Genomic DNA, 25,037 nt, shown 5'->3' with positions numbered 1-25,037 from the left:
TGAAGAGAATGTTTTACAGAGACGTTGACACCATGAAAGGAAGACGTTCACCACATTTACAAGGAGGGAGTCTGGGAACTAGCTGACAGTCCCAGGGCCTTATGTTCCCAGGCCTCTATGCAGGTTACTTCCTGTTTTCTAAATCATTTGGTCTGTTGCAAAGCCAAAACAGCGTGCTGCCAGGTTCTCTCTCTCTCTCTGTTTAGTTATTTGTGCTTTCTTTGTGGGGCAAGGAGAGGCTCTAGGGGCAGACTGAGCCTCCTCCCCTGAACCCCAGAATGCTGTCTGGGACAGTGCGTGGGTTTTACATGCTTTTAAGGAGTATGGTAACAATTAGGAAGCAAAAGATGCCTCAGCTGGTAAAGGGCTTGCCGTGCATGAGGCTCTCAGCTTGGATCTCCAGTTCCTGTGTAAAAAACCAAGGGAAACCACACAGGCTTTTAATCCCCATGCTAGGGAGATGGACAGGAGGAACACTGGGACCTGCTGGCCAGCTAGTCTCCCCGGTGAGTTCTAGGCACAGTGAGAGATGCTGTCCCTAAAAATAAGGTGAAGGGGAGACTGAGAAGGTTTGTCCTGAAGAGACACTTTCATCTTAGGCCTGGTGACCTGTGTTTGACGCCCCCAGAATCCACATAAAAATGAAAGAGAGGGTCAACTTTACAACCTTTTCTGACCTCCATACTCACACCATGGCATGAGAGTACACTTGTGCTTGAACGTGTGCGCGCATACACACACACACACACACACACACACACACACACAAATAATAATAACAAATAACAAAGTGGAGAATGATTAAGGAAGACACTGGCTCTCACACCCCCACACTCACACTCACACACACACACATGCACACACACACACACTCACACATTAATAATAACAAATAAAGTGGAGCATGATTAAGGAAGACACTAGCTGTCACATACCCAGACACACCCAGACACACCCACACACCCAGACACACATGCACACACACACTCACACAATAATAATAACAAATAAAGTGGAGAGTGATTAAGGAAGACACTGGCTGTCACACACCCACACACCCAGACACCCCGCCCCCATTACACACAAACCATGAGTGATGGACTTTTACTTGGAAGGATGAGATAGAACATTAAATATCTGTTCATTTTATGGGGAAAAAGGGAAAGTTTTGCATTTGCCTTACATAACTGTCAGAAACTTGGCCTTTCTGGCATACGAATTATCTCCATCTGGATGTTGGCATCGAGTTCCTTTAACCTACAATTAGTTACCTTCCTTTATAACCCAGCCAGTAATAGGCATATCCTTCCTTACTTTGGCAATTTTCTTCATAAATGTTCTCCACTCTTTTCCTAATCTTGCCAGTATCTGTTTTTAGTGTGATCGCTTTAAAATTAAGTACCAAAGCAATCACTGATAATCCCTGTGAACTAGCCACTCATCCATTTACATGTGTTTATTGAGAATCTACTATGTGCCACCATGTTAGACACAGCAACATACATCATAGTAGCTGTAGTGTTAGAGCTGGAGGGTCTCAGACAGAGGTCAAAGCGTGTCATTAATTCCTTGATTGGGATTGTACAGAGGGTTGGTGATGGGTGGAGGATTGTGTCCTCAGCAGATGCCTCAGAGTGGGACATGGGGTTTGTGGCAGATGTGAGCAGTGCAAAGGTGAGTGAGGGAAACCACTGGATAGACTCCCATGACTCTGGAGGACCAGTCACTTATGTGTTTATACGTGCATTTCTAGACGGGCACACGTGGGTGTGAGGGTGGACATCTCAGTGAGAATCTCTGGAGGACTCCAGTACCAGCCTGATGCCTTGGAGTGCTCACTTGGGGCCGCTGCCTGCCTTTCTGTCAGTCATCAATGGTAATGATGTAAATGCAGAGTACTCATGTGGGAACCATGGGGGGAAGGGAGAAAGTTTAGGCAGCAGAAGATAACACATGGGAGATCTGGGCATGGATGGGTCCCCGGGGCCAAAGCAGCAAGAGCAGTGGTTAGAAACAGCTGCCTGCTGGACGTGGGGGGCCCTGGCACTGGCCAGAGGCATGCTGTGTTGGACCTGTAGGAAGCTGACTGGGTAGCTTTAGATACCACAGGGAGGGCAGAATAGCTGTGCGTGAAGGCCCACACCTGCAAGAGTAACTTTTATTCTCCTGTGGTAATTGTCTTGGAGGCTTACCATCTCAGTCTAGGTTAGGTCTAGTCCTGGAGGCTTCTAGCCTCCATATACGCTTATCTAGGCCTAGAATGTCTTCAGCCTCTGAGACTTGTTGCTGAAAATGCTCACCCTCCCCTGCCCCTTTTTTCTTTCTGAACTATGGTTGGCTGGTTCAATTCAGTTGTTCTGGCCCAAACTTCTCTCCACACTGACTGGTTCAAACTGGCTTCTTTGAGCTTCTGACCAAATTGCTCTGCTTGGTCTCATACTAACATTGGCGATCTGTTCTAATCCTCTGGCTCCTTCCCATTCTCTGGCATGTTCTATCTTCACCTGTGTCTAGCTTGTTCTCTCTTCAGTCTGTCTCTGTAAAACTCTCCTGGTAAAACTGCCTCTTCATCTGCACTGCCCCTTGAGTAACTTCCCTTTCCTCTCTCTTCTCATGAGACTTGGGCATATTCTATTCTGTCAAATCTTTCTCTGATTCATCACTTCGTCTGCCACTCAATTAAACATCACTTTCAAACATGAGTGCTTCCTTCTACAAACTAACTTTACCTTCCTTGTTTGGGGCTAAAGGTGTGCACTAAGGGCCTGTCTGTATTCCAGCCAGAGGGATTAAAGGTGTGTGCTAAGGCTAAGCCACACCACAACAAGAAACAGGTATTTTCAGTAAATAACACAATTTCAGGGTTCACAGTGTGAGCAAATATCCGACAATACACATCTTTAACCCTAGCACTTGGGAGGCAGATCTTTCTGGGTTTGAGGCCAATCTATCTGGTGTACATAGCAAGTTGCAGGATAGCCAGGACCCTGCCTCAGAAGAAGGAGGAGGGAGAGGAAAAAATGAAGGAAGGGAGAACAGTGGGACAAAAAGAGAAAATCCCATGTATACAGTTGACACGTTTGCCCAGCACGTGACAGGTTGTTTTCATCAATACCACTTACAGCTTCTCTCACATAACTCCCATTTGCTGCCAGTCTACCTCAGCCATGGCAATAGCTTGATATGCCTGGAATCTTCCCAAGCAAATCCATTTACTTAGCAGACTCCACTGCTGCAAGCCACATTTCTGCAAGGAGACAGTATTGCATGGTCTCTCCCTAAAAAAACGTACCCTTCACTCCCCAGGGAAGCCAGGAGCTGCCAGGGGCAACTGGAGGTTCTGAGGGTGTCTATGTTTGATGCATTAAGAAAGTGGGGTGGGCTCTGTGGGGAGCTGCTCTTACAGGGAAGCCAGCCTGCCCCAGTTACATTGTGGTCACAGTGTGCTGAGTGTCTCCTGCACACCACAGAACTTATGGTTGGCACCTTGCTACCATATTTATAGGGTGTGGAAGGCACCACAAAGGGAGGACGCTGGACTCAGCCAGGAACTTTGATGATATCCTGGCCTCTGCTTCTTTGAGTGGGTACTGGTACGGTTCCCAGAGCTCTGAGGACACCTGTGGTGGCTTTCCAACCACACCTTTCCTACTTCAATTTAGAAGAAAATCAAAACCCAGTCTGAGTCCGGAGATGGAAGAAGTGGTTGCACCTTAATCTGCTCTATGCCAATATTCTTCTTTGTTTGGACTCTTTGTTCGCTTTAGAGAGTTTCTTTTTTAGATCACTGTCTGCAGGGACATCGGGGGAAGCTCACCTGTTATTACAAGCTCTGGGAACACAGTGTGACTGTATTTTGCCCAGTGGGATGCCAGCTGGCTTCACAACTAGGGCAAGGCTGTCTTGCTAGGTGTTGATGCCCACTGCTGGGTCTGGTGTCTGTTCTGTTTTTTCTGCAGACCCTAAATGTTTGCTTTATGTTGTGGTTACAAAGGACAAACTAAATGTGCAAAAGAACTCAGGAGCCAGGAAAAACTGTCTTGATGCCTAGTGGCTGACCTATGTGGTTATTGCTGAGTGTTCATTGTCTGTATATATAGTTGTATATTTATTAATGGCTGCTTGTCTATCAATAGATGTTTTCATATACAGATATTTGTAGTCAGACAGCCTTTGCACTTGGCGCGGTCCTCTTGAGATTGGATTTGCGACTTTACTTTTGTTTACAAAGGATTTCTGTTTCAACGCAAGCTGTTCTTGAGAGTTTTTATCGGAAAGTCAAGTAGATCACATCAGCCACCCTGCTGATGAATATTTATGAGAAGTGTCTTGTCAGTCAGGTGTACCGAAGACTCAGATAACAGCACAGGGAAGCCAGACAATATTTGTCTTCACTGGAATTAATGTGTTTCATTTATATTATTTATGAGCACAAAATCATTCAAAATATTTCCCTGTTACTTATCTTATAGTCAACCCCACTATGTCCCGTATTTATTTCTCATGAATATGAGTAATATCCACATTTTAAAAATATTTATTTTTAAATAATGTGTGTGTGTGTGTGTGTCTGTGTGTGCGTGTGTGTGTGTCTGTGTGTGTGCATGTGTGTGTGTGCATGTGTGTGTGTGCGTGTATGTCTGTGTGTGTGTCTATGTGTGTGTGTGTGTATGTATGTGTGCGTGTGTGTATGTGTGCGTGTCTGTGTGTGTGTCTGTGTGTGTCTGTGTGTGTGTCTGTGTGTGTGCATGTGCGTGTGTGTGTGTGTGTGTGTGTGTGTGTGTGTGTATGTGTGGTGTGTGTGTCTGTGTGTGTGTATGTGTGCGTGTGCATGTGTGTGTGTCTGTTTGTGTGTGTCTGTGTGTGTGTGTGTGCATGTATGTGTGTGTGTGTGTCTGTGTGTGTGTCTGTGTGTGTGTGTGCATGTATGTGTGTGCGTGTGTGTGTGTGTGTGTGTCTGTGTGTGTGTCTGTGTGGGTGTGCATGTGCGTGTGTGTGTGTGTGTGTGTGCGTGTGTGTGTGTGTCTGTGTGTGTGTCTGTGTGTGTGTCTGTGTGTGTGTGCATGTGCGTGTGTGTGTGTGTGTGTGTGTGTGTGTGCATGCGCGCGCGCACACACGCACACAAGTGGAAGCCTCTGTAGGTGGAGGCCAGAAGAGAGCATTGGATCCCCTGGAACTGGAATTTACTTATTTGTGAGCAGCAGATTGGGTGCTTGAATCTGAACTCTGCTCCTTTCCAAGTCTATCAAATGTCCTAACCACTGAACCATCTTGCCATCCCCCTAAAACTGTATATTTTTGAAACACCTTTCTGAAAATCATTTTAATTACTCACTATTTAGTTATTTGGGGCTCAAAGAAGTGGTCTTACTAAGAAATCAATACCACTTAAAACTTAGAATTACTTTTTTGGGGGAGGGGAGAACAAGTTTTTGAACTTAGAAAGTCAGAATGGCTTTTAACTCCTGGCAATCCTCCGGCTCCAATCTCCTGCGTACTGTGAGTACAGGTGCATACCACCACACTCAACTTTTATAATGACCGTTTAAAGAATCTGCAGGCTGTACCACTCTTCTGTCCCAGACAGTGAGTGTCTGGACTCTCACCTGTCCAGACACATGCAGGACAAATGGGAATCACAGCTGCAGATGCTGACAGATGGTTCAGGTGTCTTTACATCCATCTAACTCCGTCCAAACAGAACAGTGGAGATACAGAAATGAGCAAAGGAAGACACGGGAGTTCATGCTCAGAAAATGTGATGCTGTGGACTCCACAGTCACAGTCATGCTAGGCAGGTGCTCGTCATGAAGCCAACAGCCCAGCAGCCCCCAGCCCAGCCCTGGGAGTTAGCCTTGCTCCTACTCTCTCTAGCCTCACCTACAGGGAATGCATTTGTTACTTCTCTGTTGATGTCATAAAACATCTGACAAGAAGCAACTTCCGGAAGCAAACGTTTACGCTGGCACTGCTTGAGCAGATACCATCCATTGTGGCAGAGAGAGCCTGGTAGCAGGTGACTCCCTGGCGACAGGAGCATGTGGCAGTTCCCTGCTTACATCTCAGTGGAACAGAAAGAAGAGAGAGAGAGAGAGCGGGGAGAGAGAGAGAAGAGGAGAGACAGGGGAGAGAGGGGAGAGACAGGGGAGAGAGAGGGGGAGAGGGGGAGAAAGAGAGAGAGAAAAAGAGAGAGAGGAGAGAGACAGGGGAGAGAGGGGAGAGAGGGGAGAGAGAGAGAGAGAGAGAGAGAGAGAGAGAGAGAGAGAGAGAGAGAGAGAGAGAGAGAGAGAAAAGAAGAGGAGAGGAGAGGAGAGGAGAGGGAGGAGAGGAGAGGAGAGGAGAGGAGAGGAGAGGAGAGGAGAGAGTCTCTCAGAGATCCACCTTCCAGAGGTTCTGCAACTTTGGAGACTAAATTGTTTAAACACAGGACTCTGTGGGGGCATGTCTGTCTTGCTTTAAGCCCTATGGAAGAAGTGCGCTAAAGTTCCATTTGGCTTGGTGTGTCTGAAGTGGTGTATGACACTGGCCAGTGGCTGGGGAATCTGGCCTCATTAGCTGGGACAAATCCATGGTGATATCTTAGCACGTGGGTGGCTGGAGGAGTGGGCAGAAGTCCGGGTGAGGGCTTCCGACAAGACCCATCAAAGAGACCCTGTTACCTAGCACTCAGCCCAAGGCAAAACTGCTGAGACCTCCCTCTGCTAGAGTTGGGCTCAACAATTCATGTTATAAGAGGCAGTAGCTGGGCCTGGAAACTGCAGCCTTCTGTGATTTCACCGAGTGGGTGGCAGAGCCTTGGGGTAGGCGAACTGGGAAGAAACATTAAACCCAGGGCCAGGAAGGAAAGGCCAGCTGTCCCCAGGGAGAGCTCCTGGAGGCTCAAAGCAGGCCAGCCTCCTCAAGTGTCCTCGAGAAAGACCATGTGAGGGCAGGGTGGATTGGCATGAAACGCTGGCGACAGGTCTGTTCAAGACAAGAGTCCAGGGCACTTCAGAACCAATGAGAGGGAAGAGGAGCTGGGGAGTTACATGCCAGGCAGGGCCTGGAATGCCCATCTGGAGGCAAGGGAGCCAGAGAGAAGCATCACCATTACAGCCAGCCTGGGAGCAAGTGGGGCTGTGTTAATATTAATGCTCAGGGTACTGGGTACCGGGTGCTCTAGAGCGCAGGCAGGGCCTCTACCTACAACCTAAGTCCATAGAGCATCGGGTCGCTTAGGTATAATGTGGCTTCCCCTCTTCCCCCAGTTGCTAGGCAACCTCTATGCCCTCCCTCTGTTGTCCTCGTGCTGTCTCCATCTCAGAGGCTTCTGCTGAGCCTGAGCAGGGCAGACTGGCAGGCGGGGTGGTTCTTCTGGTTTATACCTGGTCACCTGGGGCCCAGAGGTCACGCAGGCTTCGGAAATGTAGCCCCACTCCCTTCCCTTAGAGTGAACTGCTCTAAGCTTTTCACTCTCCAGCCCCCCGTTTCTCAAATGCTGGTTTTACAGATGTGCAGCCCCCTGCCTCCTCCGTCTTATGCGCTGTTGGTGTAGAACCCAGGGCTTCGCGAATGCTAGGGAAGCACTCTTCCAGCTTAGGAACATCCCAATTTCTGTTCCCTTTTTGGGCATTTGGCTGGCCCTCTTCTCCCAGATTCGCAGAGGCTTGTGTGCAGTAGTCGCGCCTTCCCTGCCATTCCCTAGCTAGCTCTCTTGCTCTTCTGGCCGCTGGTGCCAATAGAGGTGTACACTCAGGTCTGCGCCTGCCCGCTGTTCCCAGAGGAAGGGAATCATGGACGCCCCTCACCACTGTTCTTGGCGCCATGTTTCTGTTCCTCACTATAAAATTAAACACTTGCAGACAAGCCGCACTCCCAGGAGACCCTGGCTTTTGCCTTTGCTTCTCAGATTGTGGGACCGGGACCAAGAACATCGATTATGAGAAATGCAAATCCTGGGGCCCAGCCCCCAGAAGACTGTCTGGACACCCGTGTATGTTTAACAAACCTCAGGTGATTCCTGTGGACTCTGACATTCCCGAAGGCCTGCACTACACAATGCAGGAAATTGGAAATTAACCAGCAAGCCGCTGGCTTAACCATTAACAGAGGCGCTCAAGGAGGTGGCAGGTACAGAAGGGGAGAGTTCGGAGCCTGCCTGTCAGTCCTTTTTGTTTGTTTGTTTGTTTGTTTGTTTGTTTTCCTTTTAGGGTTGGCTCTTCACCCCCCTCTCCCTCCCCCTCCCCTTGCCATCTGTGCTGGTGGCTCCAGTTGAGACTCCTAGCACTGGGGATATGGATCCCGAAGTGGCTGCTTCCTGTAGCCAGGCAGGACTCCAGGTGGGGAGACAAGCACAGAATCCCAGACACAAAAGCTTCGGCCCAAAATGTGCCGTGCCTGTAAGATGTGCAGGGCCAAAGATGGAACAGAGATCCTGTCCTTAAAGAAGGTCCTGGAGGCAATACAGGAGTCTCACTAGTTCTACCACGCCTGTCATGAACAGCTTAGGAAGACGTATCTGCCAGCGGTCAGGCAGAATGGGCTAAGGACTGGCAGGTGCTGCTCACAGAGACAGTGAGGTGCTGCCGTGCCTGGAGGCACCTATGGAAATGGTGACCAGGTCAGCAGATAAAACCAGCGCAAAACAGAGGTCCTTCTAAGATAAGAGCAGACAAACAAATGTAATCTTCCTTTGGGTGTCTCAGTCAATGTCACAGTGGTGGTGAAACTGAGGTGACAGCGTCCAGAAGAGCTTGATGTATCTATCACCTGTGATGACGTGTAAAGCAACAAGGACTTGGCTTCCTTCCTTGTCGATACCTCCAGCTTCCATTATGTGAACGCCGGCTGGCTTCCACTGTTCAGAACGGCAGCAGATCTGCCATGTTCCCAGTTTTTAATTCATTTAGAAAACTCTCCTTGGGGTGCTTGCATTATCAAGTAGGGACTGCACAGATGTTTCTCTGGTCTCACAGCCTCAAGTGAGCAGAATGTGTTTGCTCCCAAATGGCACCTGGAAAAAGCCCAGAACAAACAATTCAGTCAAAAGGGAAATGTCCCCCAGTCCGGCTCCAACCCTGCCTCCTGAGTGGTCAGTCTCAGCGCTGAATCTGGAGGCAACCACGATTAATCCAGGGAAATCACCAGGACCTGAGAGGCTGCTAACACTGAAAATATTTCAAGGGGGAATTTCCCTGTTAGGGAGATGGAGTTAACGAGGCTGTGTTAGCTGCAGTACATTTTAAATTTTTATTTATTTATTCTGTATCAGATGTTACAGGATGTTTTAAGACACCAATTTTCATTCCCCCCACCCCCTAAAGGGCTTCAGTTTCTAAAGGCTTCAGAAACAATCAGGCATTGCTTGTGTCCTGTAGCAACTGGTTGTAATTCTCCTCTTCCTTAATAAAAAAATTAATATTTTGTGTGTATGGTTTTCTTGCTTGCTGGTATGTCTGTGCACCCTGTAGGTGTCTGGTGTTGGAGGAGATGGTTTAGCCCCATGTTTGTTCTATGTTATCGATGGTTGTGAGTCACCATATGGGTGCTGGGAATCAAATCTGGGTCTTTTGCAAGGGCAGCCAGTGCTCTTAACCACCGAGCCATCTTTCTAGCCCTGATTCTTTCTTTTTCTAGCGAGTGATTTATTATAGTGTCTTGGAAGGCTGAGCAGACACACGGCTTGCTTTCATTTGTTTGAAATTAGATACATGAATTATGATTAAAAATAACCAGGGAAAGGTAAACTCTCCTTGTGATAAATAAAAGAAGACAAGACAAAAGAATAGGCTCTTGTTATTTTGTCTTGATTGGCAGCTAGTCTTCTAACTTATTTATTTATTTATTTATTCATTTATTTATTTATAGATAGGGTTTCTCTGTATAGCCCTGGCTGTCCTAGAACTCACTCTGGAGACCAGGCTGGCCTTGAACTCAGAAATTCACCTGCTTCTGCCTCCCAAGTGCTGGGATTAAAGGCATGTGCCATCACTGCCTAGCTTGGTCTTCTAACTATCAAGAAGTAGTAATAAATACTTGAAGAGGGAACTGGGTTAGTGTGATTCCCAGAGTTGGTCACCATGGATTCTGGTCATATGAACTCAGTTGCAGCAGTGGGTAATAGACCTGGAGTCTTGAAGTCAAACCAATCCCAGGCTACAATGTCATGGCAAGTTGGCTTAGTCACTGGGCACTGTAGGTCACACTGAAATCGGAGCATCCTAGGACCAGCAAGCAGGTAGGCTGCCTTTCCAGAAGGTTTGTATGATTAGCTTGTTGGAGTGTCTCTGTTTCAGTTACTGCATGAACAACAAACTTATCCTGTTGACCATACTCAGCATCTCTTCTCCTTGATCTCAAGATGGAATCTGGGGGAAGACAAATCTTGCAGGGCACATTTTCTTTCAGATTGTGGAAAACCCAGCATCGCTGAAGAACCCATCCAGGCTGAGCAAGGTGCCAGCTCCCTCAGTATGAATGAGACATTATGACTGACAGTGTGTTAATTTCTATTGCCGTGATACACACCATGACCAAAAGCAACTTGGGGAGGAAAGGGTTTCTTTGGCTTACCTATCCTGAATCACAGTCTATCTTTGAGGGAAGTCGGGTGAGGAATTCAAACAGGAGCAGAGGCGGAGACCATGGAAGAACGCTGTCAACTGGCTTGCTTTCCGGCTCATGATCAGCTCTTTGTCTTATGCATCCGAGGCCCATCTGCAAGGGGTGGCACGGTCCACAGTGGGTCCTCCCACGTTGGTCAACAATCAAGAGAATGCCGGCAGATGTGCCTGTGGGTCATTCTGCTGGAGGGATTTCCTCAGCAAACTTTTCTCTTCCAAAATGACAAAGTGACAGGTGGGTAGAGAAACAGAAACTCAGAAGGCTCCTAGGATGTCCCTGCATGCACACAGCTAATTGAGACTAAGGATTTAATGACGGCCTCCTGGCTCTGCATTCAATGAATGCTACAGCTGTGAGGTGAAGTTTTCTCAAACTCTGAGCAAATGGACCACTCTTGCCTGGTTGTCCGTTACATGATTTTCTGGGTGGTTTCCCCCGTGGAAGATGGATGTCTGTGATCACAAGTTTTTTCCCCACCCATTTCAATCCATTCAGTGGCTCCATCAATGACAATACCTGGCACTCAAAACAGCTGTTGTTTGTGGCAAAAAGCATGCAGCTGTTGATCTTGATTGTCAACTTAGCAGGGTCTAGAATCACCTAGGAGACAAATCTATGAGCGTGTTCGCGAGGAAGTGTCCAGGTCAGGATCCCTGAGATGGGACAGTCACTGTAATGGAGGGTGGCACTGTTCCATGGGCTGCATTCCTGGGCTGAACAAAAATAGCAAACTGAAATACCAGCCTCTCATCTCTCTGTTTTCTGACGATGAATGGATGAATAGAAAGTAACCAGCTCCTCACCCTCCTGTTTCTGCGGCTTTCTCCACCACAGTGGACTGTGTTCCTTGAGCCCAAATAAACCTTTCCTCCCTTAAGTTGCTTCTGCCAAGTGTCTTATCACAGTTACTAGAAAAGCAACAAATACAATAACACAGCATTTTTCCTGGGGTTCCCTCAGTCCTTGATGTACCTAGACCTCTGTGGGGCCATTGTTGCTTGGAGGATAGAGGACTGAGCTCTCTGTCTTCTTTCAAACTGTGGAGCTTCCAGTGATCTGGGTGTCTAGGTAGTTGACTTAGCATAAAAGATGCTCTGTGGTGGAAACTGAACTGCTGTCTGTCCCTCCCACTTGACTGTGTCCTGGGCTGTCTCCTTGGTTCAGAGATAACAGTACCATCCACTTGTTCTCCTAACTTCCAGGGATCCATGAAAGCTTTGGGCAGAGTCTTCTGAAAATGTCTCAGCATAACTACCGGGTCTGGGTACCTTGGGGTCAAGCTGCCCATCAGAAGATCCATAGCATGGCCCTTTAATGTCTGTGCTCATGAAGTTGCAGGTCCCATCATGGCGCACATCTCCTAGAGTTGTTCTCCAGTGTGGAGGGCATCCAGCGTTGGTCCTGTTACATGAGCACTGCTTTACACCACCTTGATGCACCACCTAAGACCTCTCTCTGAGGCCTTCCCAGGCCTCTTTCCATACCGAATATCCACTGCCACCAATGCATTTGTTGTTTCTTTGCCTGGGTGTCAGGACTCTTCTTTCTTCCGACTTGCATCAGAGGATGCTGCCCTTCCAAAGTCCATGGCTTTTGAAGGCAGGGCTAGGAATTTAGCTTCTCCCGGCTGCAGCTGCCATAGAGCTTGCAATTTCCCCACTTCCTGCTCTCCCCCAAGTGTATCATCCCTTGGTTTGATATTGTCATGTAGAGACCAACCACTTCTTCAAATAACTGGAATTTCTGCTCCACCTTGGGTTTTGCAGTTATTTGTAGTAACCTCAGGGCCACATGGACAATCTTTCCAACTCCATGGCAGGGTCCTGAGCCCTTACTCGGGGACTCAACCCCACTAAGTGCTAAAGGCTCAACTCAACTCCTGTCCTTCAATTGTTTTTGATGCTCTTTCTTTTGATTTGCATCTGATTTATCTCTTAACTTTTCTTGGGGGTGGTCTCTGGCCCCAGCCAATATTTGATCCTTTTGGCTCCCCTATCCTTTCTCAACCCTCACTTGGGAAAGCCCCTGTCTGGGATATTGGCTGAGATACTGGTCTCTGTTCCTATACTTTGACTTCGAAATCAAGGGTTTGATAAGTTTGAATCAAGGTCCTACCACATATGAGGATCCTTATTTTCTTTTCCTCTTCACTCTTCCTTCACATATATGTGTGTATTTCATAGCCACCTTCCCTCATAACCTTCCTCAGGTCTGTGATGCACGCAGTTTAGTGTTCCTGCTGCCTACAACTGGGGCAGGGTGATTGTGAGAAGGTATAACAGATGTCCAATAAATAATCCCTTAACTGTAACTGTGATTGTCAAGCTCATAAACGCACGGCATGTGGGAAGCTCAACACTAGCTACGACTTTGTCATCTGATCGACAACGTGCCTAGAAATTGTCTCAGAACAGATTGTATGTTATAATTAAAAAACAAAACACATTCTGTGTGGCCACGAGGGCCAAGCTGTCCATCCTTGCACAAGTGGGGCTTCTGCTGTAGCTGATTCAAATACACTTTGAGGCAATCACTTAGAATTTTTAAAGAATATAGTTACTTAAGAAATATTTTTGCCTTATTTTAAAATGTGTGTGTGTGTGTGTGTGTGTGTGTGTAGGGGGTTGTTGTGCATGTGTGAGTTCAGTACCTCAGAGCTTAGAAGAAGGCCCTGGAGTCCCAGGTGGTTACAAAGTGCTTGGCATGGGTGCTGGTCCTCTGCAAGACCAGTTTGTGCTCTTAACCACCAGAACATCTCTCCTGACTCCTGCTTATAACCTTTTAAAGTGAATATTATTATTTTACATTATGAGTATGGGTGTTTTACTGCATAGAATATGTGTACCATGTGTGCGTGTATGCCTGATGGTGGAGAAGGCCAGGATAGCTGTTGGATCCTCTGGAACAATATGTTTGTGAGCTGCTATGGGCATGCTGGGAATCAAGCACCCAGAGTCTTTAGAGTCTTTTGGAAGGCCAGCCATTGCTCTTAACCACTGACAGTCTCTCTACATCTCTGTAACTATCCTTCTTTTTTCTTCTTGATATAGGTCTCACTATTTATCCCTCAGCAGGCCTGGAGCTCACTAGAAGACCAGGCTGACTTTAAACTCACAGAAATCCACCTGCCTCTGACTCCTGAGTGTTATGAGTAAATAAAGGCTTGTGCTGTTGTGCCTGGTGTGTTTATTTGAGACAAAATCTCATTTTGTAGCTTGATAGCCTGGAACCTATTGTATAGTCTGGGCGCTAGCCTCAGATTCATGGCAATATCCCCAGTGCAGGGGTTACAAGCTTGTGTGACCATACCTACCCTACCTAGCTCTCCCTCCCTCCCTCCCTCCTTCCCTCCCTCCCTCCCTCTTTCTTTCTTTCTTTCTTTCTTTCTTTCTTTCTTTCTTTCTTTCTTTCTTTCTTTCTTTCTTTCTTTCTTCTTTTTGGTGCTGAGATAGAATCCAGGGAGTTGTATAGTATAACTATTTTTTCCAATGCAAACAGCAAGAGGAATTTATTGTTCCAACATGTGGGGGTCACCCTGCACAAGGAGAGAGAGAAAGACCGGGTGCGGCCCATCTGGCAGCCTTTATATAGTTCTCAGGGCTGCCACCATTAGGCACATGTACATTATAACTATTAAACACATATTGTAACACTGAGATGAACCTTATTTTAAATAAGGAGAGGAAAAAAACATCTTCTAGAGATGAGGTTTCTCTACTTGGATTAAAATCCTCAACATCTTTATACCAACCATTTATGCAAACTTTCAATTAGAGCCTTAGCACCCCTCCCCGACCCCGACATTGGCCCAGCAGTGTATATACGCCAGGCAGAGCTGTGCATATACACTTGTACCTTAACTGAATGAAATGATAACACAGAAGCTGCTACTAAGATTATAGGGTAAGTATTTTGTTAAATGAACTGTGACCACTTTTCTATTTACTCTATGAAACAGGGATGGAAATGTTACCTTCCTATTGTAGATTTAAAAAAAAAAAAAAGGAAGCACAAACCCTTTGTCCGAGTCTATAGAAATAGTTAGAGGGTCACTCCAGGACAGAAATCCTGGTCTGCCTCAACTGCTACCATCACACCATCTCCTCATATAGCTTCCCTTATAGGAGATGAAAATCTAGCTGTGTAAAAAGATGGGAAAGTTCTGAAATGTTTACTTTCATGTTGCATCTGAGGCAGAGAGTTTGGGGCTTTAACTTGTATTCAGTGGGCCAGGCCCTGACTCTAGGTTTCCCAGATGTGGCCTGGCTCAAGGGAGGCTTCTCCAAAAGAGCCACCTCGGCCTTCAATTGGTTCTACTCTGGACTCCCACAGAAGAGACTGAAGCTAAGACATAAAGCTTAAAGGCTCTGTCATTTCACATACTTAAACAGTGACCATAGAATGAATATCTATCTATCTATCTATCTATCTATCTATCTATCTATCTATCATTCTATCTATCTATCTATCTATCTATCTATCTATCTATCTATCTATTACCTATCAACTTGTTTGTTTGTTTGTTTATTGTGGCTGGGAAATGAAACCCTTGTCTTCTTGTGTGCTGGCCAGCTGTTCTGTGACGGAGTTATACCTTCAGTGCCTCCTTCAGTCAATCCAGAGGTCCAAAGGATTCTCTAAACCCACCTCGACTAACTTTCTTTGTCTTTTTCCTGTTGCAGGCCACCGAGGCCCATGTGACCATTCTCTAAAATGCTTGAGCTCGAAGATCTCTGAGAGAAAGCTGCCAGGCTCCTGGCTGCCTGCGGGACGCGGACCTCTGGAGAAGCCAGTTCTGGGGTCACGTGGTGCCGTCATGCCCCTGTTCAGCCCTCAGAGTAGCCTCCACACAGTGCGCGCTGAGCACAGCCCACTGAAGCCCAGGGTGGTGACGGTGGTGAAGCTGGGGGGGCAGCCCCTCCGCAAGGCCACCCTGCTCCTCAACAGGCGGTCAGTGCAGACTTTCGAGCAGCTCCTATCGGACATCTCCGAAGCCTTGGGCTTCCCGCGGTGGAAGAATGACCGAGTGCGGAAGCTGTTTACCCTCAAGGGCAGGGAGGTCAAGAGTGTGTCTGACTTCTTCCGGGAGGGTGATGCTTTCATAGCCATGGGCAAAGAGCCGCTGACACTGAAGAATATCCAGTTGGCTATGGAGGAGCTGTATCCTAAGAACCGGGCTCTTGCCCTGGCCCCTCACAGTAGAGCCCCCTCCCCAAGGCTGAGGAGCAGACTTCCCAGCAAGCTTCTGAAAGGAAGTCACCGATGTGGGGAGGCGGGAGGCTACAGTGAGGTAATGGGGAGCAAAGCAGTCTCTAGGCATCAGGGCAAGACTTCCACAGAGCTTTCCCCGGAAGACAAGGCGAGGGCCCAGAAGTGGGTAAGAGGGAAACAGGAGTCAGAACCTGGTGGCCTGCCTCCGCCGAGGGAAGCCGCTCAGGAGGAGACTCAGGCCAGTGGAGAGAAGCACCTGGGGGTGGAGATTGAGAAGAGCTCCGGGGAGATCGTCAGGTGTGAGAAGTGTAAGAGAGAGAGGGAGCTGCAGTTGGGCCTGCAGAGGGAGCAGGGCTCCCTGGGAACCAGTGAGCTGGACCTGGGGAGGGGTCAGAAGAGGGATTCCGAGAAGATGGTGAGGACCAAGAGCTGCAGGAGGGCGTCTGAGGCAAAATCTGCAGACGAAGAGGACGGGTGGAAGGGGGACAGCCATCGGGGCAGCCCCAGGGATCCCCCTCAGGAACTGAGGAGGCCCAACAGCAACTCAGACAAGAAAGAGATCAGAGGCTCAGAAGGTCAGGAAAGTCATCCCCAGGGTTCAGCCAAGGCCCAGAAGGACCTCGTGGAAGGCCCGCCAGCTGCAGAGGAGGGGCCGGCGGACATGAGGAGAGGCGCCCGGCACCCATGCAGGAACAAGCATCCCTCCTGGCTCCTGAGAGAGCAGCAGGCTGAACCCCCTCAGCTCCCCAGATCCCGAAGGGAGGGGAAGGAAGCGGAGCACGAGAAGAAGCCAGGTGGCTTAGGAGGGCGGAAGGCGCTAGAAAAGGAGTCGAAGACGAAGCTGGAAGAGAAGAGGCCAGAGCGAGGCAGTGGGCGGAAGCTGAGGCCCACGGGCATCATCTCCGCGGATGTGGAGAAGCACTACGACATAGGTCGGGTCATTGGGGACGGGAACTTTGCCACCGTGAAGGAATGCAGGCACCGAGAGACCAAGCAGGCTTACGCCATGAAAATTATTGACAAGTCCCAGCTGAAGGGTAGGGAGGACATCGTCGACAGCGAGATTTTAATTATCCAGAGTCTCTTTCATCCCAACATAGTGAAACTACATGAGGTCTATGAGGCGGAGGCAGAGATCTACCTGATCATGGAGTATGTGCAGGGAGGGGACCTTTTCGATGCCATCATTGAAAACGTGAAATTTCCAGAGCCTGACGCCGCAGTTATGATCACAGACTTGTGTAAGGCCCTCGTCCACATGCACGACAAGAAGATCGTCCACCGGGACGTGAAGCCGGAAAACCTCCTGGTAAGTCTGAAGTTTTGCTGTTACAAGAGGGGTCTGTAAAAAAAAATGTAGGATAGAATGAATATCAACCGCTTCTCAATGGGTACTGGCTGGTTTCGTGTGTCCACTTGACACAGGCTGGGGTTATCACAGAGAAAGGAGCCTCCCTTGAGGAAATGCCTCCATGAGATCCAGCTGTAAGGCATTTTCTCAATTAGTGACCAAGGGTGGGAGGGCCCATCGTGGGTGTGGCCAGCCCTGGCCTGGTAGTCCTGGCTTTTCTAAAAGAAAGCAAGATGAGCAAGGCAGGGGAAGCAAGCCAGTAGGAAACATCCCTCCATGGCCTCTGCGTCAGCTCCTGCCTTCAAGTTCCTGCCCTGTGTGAGTTTCTGTCCTGACTTCCTTTGGTGATGAACAGCAATGTGGAAGTGTAACCTTTTGAATAAACCTTTCCTCCCCAACTTGCTCCCTGTTGGTCACGATGTTTTGTCCAGGATTAGAAACCCTGACTAAGACACACCGTGTTACCTTTATGTCCCAGAATGTTCCCTTACACTGCTTTAACATGCTTATTTCAGTACTTAAAAATTTGGTTATAGCTCCTAAATTGCTGAATAAATTTGTTTTGATTGTTACAGAAACATGAACCTTTTGATTTAAATAAGGCAGAAAACATTTTCTCTTCCCTAGGAGATAAGTATGATTGCTTTGATGGTGACCATGTGACTTAATTTATTGAACATTTACATATCCTCTGGCATAGACAGTGAGAGTCTACTGACTCTCTCATCGACCACCTGACCCTTCTGTGTCCTCTTTGAGCACAATGCTATGCCAAGGAGTCCCCGGCTTGCAGAGCTGGAGAGACGTGTGTGTGTGTGTGTGTGTGTGTGTGTGTGTGTCACAGGAGGCTGGTGAGGAAGTGTCATGGATTCTGTTGCTATGAGGAAACACCATGATAAAGAGCAAATGGGAGAGAAAACTGGTTGTTTGGCTTACACTCTTCATAGGAAGAAGTCAGGACAGGCACTCACACAGTGCAGGAACCTGGAGACAGGAACTGATGCAGAGGCCATGGAGGGATGCTGCTTTTTGGCTTACTCCTCTTGGCTTGCTCAGCTTCTTTCTTATAGAACCAAGACCTCCAGCCCAGGGATGGCGACACCCACAATGGGATAGGCCCTTCCCCATCAATCACTGATTAAGTAAATGCCCTATAGGCTGGCCTACAGCCTGATCCTGTGGAGGCGAGGGTCTCTCTTCTTGGATGACTTTAGTTGTGTCAAGTTGACATAAAACTATCCAGCACAGGAAGGCAGGCTCCCCCCAATTTGCTTCCTGGTTTTCTTGGTTTCTTTCTTTTGATTAAAGCCTTATCCTTTCTGGACCTTGTTGTTGAATGGCTTTTCCTAGAGAGACAGGAACAAAGCCCAATGCAGTGCGGACAGGGCACAGACGGCAAAGAAATGACGGCAACCATGCTTAGCAGTGAATCGATGGTTTCATTAGAGTTGCGTAGGGGAGCGGAGTGAGGGTAAGTCAAGGCAGCTGCTTCACTGCTCGCTCCTGCGTGGATGCTGGTGGCCCCCCACGCTGCATCCCTGGAGCTCTCTGCTCGACCTGCAGGCAGCTCCACGGGAGAGGCTCTTCTCCTGCAGCGGTTATTGACTGTCTTTACATAACCCTGGGGGAAGGACCCTCATGATTCTGATGACTTTCTAAGCGCCCTGAGTCTGAAGAGCCTTCCTCTTTGACCTCTCAAAGAATGAAGGCTTTGATTAGAAGCAATAGCCACGAACACATACTTTCCTGACTTTTAGTTTAATTGAATTTGTATTGGTGCCAGGGAGATGGGTCAGTGATTAAAGGTGCTTGCTGCTGGAGGACTTGCGTTTAGGACCCGGCACCCATGTTTGGCATCTCACAGCTGCCTATCACTGCAGGTGCCTGTAGAACATCCAGCATTCCTTTCCTAACGTCCCCAGGCATCCGACACATGTACACATGCACACACAGACAGTACACTCACATCTGCACATGATTAAATAACCGAGTATATCCTTAGATGGTGAGTGTGTGTGTGTGTGTGTGAGAGAGAGAGAGAGAGAGAGGGGTGGGTGGGCATGGAGCATGCATGCAATGGCACCCTGTATAGAGGTCAGGGGACAGGTTTGTGGGATCAGATCTCACTTTCCACCTTTACTTGGTTTCTAGGGATGGAACTGAAGTGTCTAGGTTAGTCCGGCCAGGATCTTTACTCAACGACCCATCTCTTTGGCCTTAATTTCCTGATTCAGTAAGAGTGGGACACTAACAGTAGTGCCCTGGATGGCTAGGCTACAATAGCCATGAGAAAAAGCAGCAGCTCCTGCCACACAGAAGCCAGCACATTATTCCAAGCTTGGTTACGGCATGCTCCTGCTCAACATAAAATTGTCACAGGGTGTCTGCCTGCTTCCCGTAGGGCCACTGTGTCTTGGGTGGATCAAGGAAAAAAAAGCCTCTTTGTAATAATGTCAAGATGCACTGTTTAAGTTGTGAATGTGGTCACATGTCCCCATGACAGCTGTTAGAGACTGTTACCTTATTCTCCCACCTGCACATGGGAACAAGACACCCAGTCACATAGTCAGGTGCTACATGCCCACAGCCACGGCACTTGGGAGGTAGAGGATCAGGGCATGAAAATCACCCTTGGCTTTCTTCAGGGCAGGAGCAACCCAGTCTCGACAGGGACACCATTCCTACTTCCTCACCTGCCCAACCCAAAGCATCCTCAAACTGTTCCCCAACTCAATCTTCCAACTCTGCCAATCTGCTGAGGATTTTGGGTGTTCTCCGAGTTAGACAAAGATCCCAGCCGAGTATGCTCTCTTTTATTGCAGTGAGTAAGAAACCCAGCGTGTCTTGTAAGTACATTCCTGGGAATCTTGGTCACAACAACAAATCTCACACTGTCACCATCTGGTATCTCTGTCCCGTTTTCTTCTTCATAGCTGTGATCACCACCTGACACATTCCAATCACCACCTGGCATATTCTATTTCTTATTTTTAAGGAAAATTATTGGGGGCTGGAGAGATGGCTCAATGTTTAAGGATACTAGTGTTTTTTTGGAGGACCTGGGTTTGATTCCAACATGGTGGCTTCCAATTATCTGGGCCTTCAATTCCAGGAGATCTAATGCCCTCTTCTGGCCTCCTTGGGTACCAGACATCCACATGGTGCACAGGTAAACTCGCAGGCAAAATACCATACATATGAATCAATAAATTATTAAAAATTATTTTAAAATGAATCCCATCTTTATGTGTTGTGTATTGAGGGAGGCAGGTGGCTGGTAACTATGAGCATGCCACATTTCAAGTGGGGACAACTTATAGGATCCGCTCTCTCTTTCTGCCACATGGGTCCTGAAGAAGGAACTCAGGCTGTGAGGCCGAGTGGAAAGCACTTTTTTACCCATCTGAACTGTCTCACCAACTGTGATAAACCAACATGATTAAAAGTAAACTAGGGAGGAGAGGGTTTATTTGGCTTACAAATCCTGGGCTGTAGTCCACTGGTGGGAACTCAAGGTGGGAGCCTGGAAGCCATTACTGAAACAAAGAACATGGGGGTGTGTGGCTTCCTGCTTGTTCTCCCCGGTTTCTCAGCCTGCTTTCTCATAGCACAGAACTACCCGCCCAGGAGTGGTTCCTCTCACAGCAGTCTAGGTCCTCCTACTTCTGTCATGAATCAAGAAAATGCCCTATAGATTTACCCACAGGCAACCCGATGGTGACAACAAACCTGACCACAGTTCAATATTCAAATTAAAAATATTTATCATCATCATGGTGTGTGTGCACTGGGCTGTGCATGTATGTGTCTGCAGGTGTGCACACACTTGAGGTGCACATGGAGGTCAGAGGGTAACTTTCCAGAGTTGGTGCTCTCCCTCTATCTTGTTGGAGAGTCTTTCTTGTGACTGCTTCAGTGCCCTACAAGGAGCTTTAGGACACAGGTCTCTGTTCCTACCCTCTTGCAGGAGTGCTGGGATCCCACAAGTCTAGGTTTTTATATTACTTCCAGAGATTTACCTCACATCATCAGGCTCACACGAGTTTTTTTTACCCACTGAGCCATCTTCCATGGCTCTACATTTCCTCCCATTTCTTCCTTCTCTCCCTGAAAGGACAGGTTCATGAAAACAGGCACGATTTTATTTGGACTCTACCACGAAACCGAGAACAGTTTGGCCACATGGAGGACAGTTAAAAGTCATGAGTTGGACACCATCATTCCTCGCTGCTGACATCACTGAGACCAGCATATTGAAAGGACCGTGGTGCCCTGGCATTTATCCTGAAGGGCCACTCAGAACCTAGTTGCTGTAGACAAAGCAATAGTGAATGAGACAGTTATGCCAATAAGTCACATGTTTTTTTTTTGTTTTTGTTTTTGTTTTTTTTGTTTTTTTTTTTGTTTTTTTGTTCTTTTGTTTTTGGACAGGGCAAAGGGGCCAGGAATTTAGTGTGCTCCCTTTAATTCTCCAGGCTGCAGAGCTCTGTCTGTGAACTACCCCCCACGAACAAGCAGGCTGAAGGCAGACTGAGTCAAGCTCATTTTCCGGTGAAATGAGGTTTATGTTGGCCATTAACTCAGGTCCTCTTGTTTTTGCCAACTTTAATAGAATTGCAAGAATAATTTGGCTGTCTGCCTGCATGGTCTGAATTAGCCTCCAGTAACTCTCTTGGTGGAAATCGAATTTTTATATTTGCTGGTGTTCTTATCCCTTCTCTATTGCTTTTAAAAATTCTTTATTATTATTATTATTATCAATTTTGTGGGGCTAATATATTCACTGACATATCCCAGACTTGCCTCAAGTTTGCTGTGTAGCCTGAGGATGACGTTGAATCTCTGATTATCTCACCCCACCCTGCTCGTGCTGGGGTTGCAGGCATGTGCCACACCTGGTTTATGGTATTTCAGTGTGTTAGGCAGGCATGATACAAACTGAGTTACAGCCCCATTATTCAGTCTTTTTGTTGTTCCTGTCTTCTGGGACTGAATGGAGCCATTTTCCCCATTTGATGTCCAGAGTCTCAACAGCATCTTTGTTCTCCCCCCCCCCTTTTTTTATACTGAACCCTTTAAGCAGGAGAGATTCTTCTGAGAGCTCCAGGTAGGTCCTGTGAGCTGGGTGTTTCCTACACACGCCAACTAATGCATTCCACCCACGCCCATAGTTTCTACATGTGAGATCAGGGGTCCTGCAGGACTATTTTCACTTGGGAACAGTTGATTTCCCTTATATTTTCTGACCAGGACAAGGTCCTGGAATCTGTCGGTGACTCAGTTTGCTCTCACGGTGCAAGGAATGGACCAGGGAGCAGTGTGTCGCTGGGGGTGAGCTCTGTGGCTGGTTGAGCCTGTGGAGTTGCCCTGGGCAGTTGAAACTGTAAAGGTGATATGTTCAGTGAGGACAAATGTCTCTGAAAGGCTAAGCAGGTGCAGATCTTTGTAGAATTAAATGTCACAGCTGAGATCTTTTAGTGCTTTGAGGTAGTGGCGCACAAGTGTGTATGTGTATGTTTGTGTGTGTGTGTGTTAGAGAAAGGGGGATGGCAAACTACAGATTAGCTGTAATTTTTCTTTTTAAAAGTTTTCATCATTTACATACACACATACAACCTATTAGGAGCAGATTCATCTCCCACAAGCATCTTGTCCCTTCCTGCTGCTGCCCATCCTATTCTTCCCAAATGGTCTCTCTCCTTGCCATGTTTGTATATTTTTTATATGTGTGTATACTTGTATGTATGTACAAGTCTTGTGCGGGTGAATAGCTATAGTATTTCAGCTCAATGCATGATCTGTTCTGTGGCTATTGATCCAGTTGGCATTTAGAACTTTTTCTGATCTTGGGAAAAAAGTCTGTTTTATTCTCTCCAAATAAACTTTATGCATGCACAAGTGTGTGGGTGTGTCTGCTATGTCAATTTGGCTTAAAATGATTTTTGTTTGTTTTGTTTTTATTTTTTTATTTGCTTTTTAAAACTCCAGCAACTTCTCTGTTTAGTTTTTGTCTGGATGACCTGCCTGGAAGTCAGGTATTGAAGCTATGCACTACCACTGTATGGAGGTCAATATGTGATTTTTATCTGTAGTAGTGTTTCTTTTATGAACATAGGTCCTCTTGTGTCTGGCGCATAAATGTTTAGAACTGCAGAATTGTTGTGTTTTTTAAAAAAGAAAAAGAAGCCAGGGATATGTTTGGTAGAGGTACAATATGGTATGGGGGAAGGATTTCTCTTTGTGGGCCCCTGCTGAGGCATCCCTTCTCCCTGAGGTAAAGGTACACTATAGAATAGAGTTTATTTAGGGCATGGTGAGGGGAGTTGGAGAGGTAGAGGAGAGAGAGAAAGAGAGAGAGGAGAAGGAGAGAGGAGAAGAAGAAGGAGGAGGAGGAGGCGGAGGGGGGAGGGGAAGGGGAGGGGAGGGGGAGAGAAAGATGGGGAGGAAGGGGGAGGGGGAGGGGAAGGAGGGAGAGGGGAAGCCAGCCATGAGCATGTGGAAAGAGAGGAAGGAAGAGAATGGGGAGAGAAGGGACAGAGGGGAAGGGGGTGAGAGAGAAAGAGGAGAGAAGTGTGAGCCATCTTTTGTGTAAGAGGCAATGCCTTGCTCTCTCCAGGTGATCTTGTTGAAACTGATGTCTATCCCACTCATGATACACGTTTGTCCTTTACAGGTGTCTATCCCACTCATGACACACATTTGTCCTTTACAGGTGTCTGTCACACTCATGACACACGTTTGTCCTTGTTCAGCCTGAGTAAAGGTTGGCATGTCATGTCTAGAGTCTAAACGTTATGCAGTGCCAGGCTTTTGGCTTTCTTCAGACAAAGATGAGACTTCTGCTGGACTTGACAACGGCTGTTGTCTGGGCTTAGACAAATACCATTTCCAAGCTTGTTGATAGAATAATTATGTTGCAAATGTGTTTGGCCTTCCAAGATTCAGCATTCACCATTGTTGCCATGGTGACCAGCATCCATCAGTTGGTGTTCTTCACTTGCCTACGTGTGTTGTCAAATCAATGCTTCCTTCCTTTAAGAATGTGGCTATTAGACCTATCTTTGCTAAGCCCGGGAAATGCTTATTTTAGCACCAACTTCTGACTGAGCAGAGGATTGCAAGTGCAGCTTTTACAGACATTTTCCGAGCACGCTAAAAGCACTTAATGAACGTAGCTACTTATCATGATGTTTTAATCAACAGAAATATTTACATCTGATAATTAGGCCCCAGAGAAACATTTCAGGCCTCCTGTATTGCCAAGTTCATCTGGTCCCACTGATCTCATTTCCTGATATTAGAATTCTTCTACCCTTAGGGTTATTTAGACTCCTGAGATCTTGCAAAGAAAGTTTTAATTATGAGACTTTCCAGCTTGCAGAAATATCCATGTTAATTGCTTCTTCTGCCTGGATGTGGTCCCCTGGAGGGAATGGAATAGTATTGACTGAATCCCAGGAAGGAGGGAGGAAGCCACAGGAGCTGAGAAGTGGTAATTAGACCAGCTCACCCAGATGGGAAGCATACAGGCCAGGTATCCTCAGCCAAGATGTCGGTGTGAGCGGGCGGTGATGGAAGAGACATTAGGCTCAAGCAGAGGCCTTCTAGAAGCATCTTATCCAGTGGGAGGGGAGGAGAGTAGAGTCTTGTTCAAGGAAGGAGCTTGGAGGAGGAGGATGGGCAGGTGATCACTGAAATGCAGAGCTTTGCCTTTCCTGGGTCTTGTCACTGTTCCCAGGTTTTACAGCTCTGAGTGTCTGGAGTAGCAGAAGTGGAGGTGGCAGGGTAGGGACAGGTCACAGCTTGGGTAAAGCAAAGGCAGATTCTTTCTTGTTGGTTCCAGGATAAAGCAGGTTTGTCTAGACATCTAACT

The 25,037-nt window shown here is 47.4% G+C and overlaps 1 protein-coding gene across 1 annotated transcript; it reads left to right on the top strand.

The window, feature by feature from the left end:
• Positions 1-1,641: 1,641 nt before the first annotated feature.
• Dclk3 (doublecortin like kinase 3) lies at positions 1,642-18,769 on the top strand. Its single transcript, XM_052189214.1, has 5 exons — positions 1,642-1,674; positions 7,889-7,992; positions 10,340-10,434; positions 15,285-17,122; positions 18,728-18,769. Exons 1-5 carry the CDS (start codon positions 1,642-1,644, stop codon positions 18,767-18,769), a joined length of 2,112 nt encoding a protein of 703 aa, XP_052045174.1.
• Positions 18,770-25,037: the final 6,268 nt, after the last annotated feature.

This window comes from Apodemus sylvaticus, chromosome 7 (genome assembly GCF_947179515.1).
Source record: "Apodemus sylvaticus chromosome 7, mApoSyl1.1, whole genome shotgun sequence".
In the NCBI taxonomy this organism is placed as follows: domain Eukaryota; kingdom Metazoa; phylum Chordata; class Mammalia; order Rodentia; family Muridae; genus Apodemus; species Apodemus sylvaticus.
Note: the sequence above shows the minus strand (reverse complement) of the source record. Positions and strands in the feature narration are given on the sequence as shown.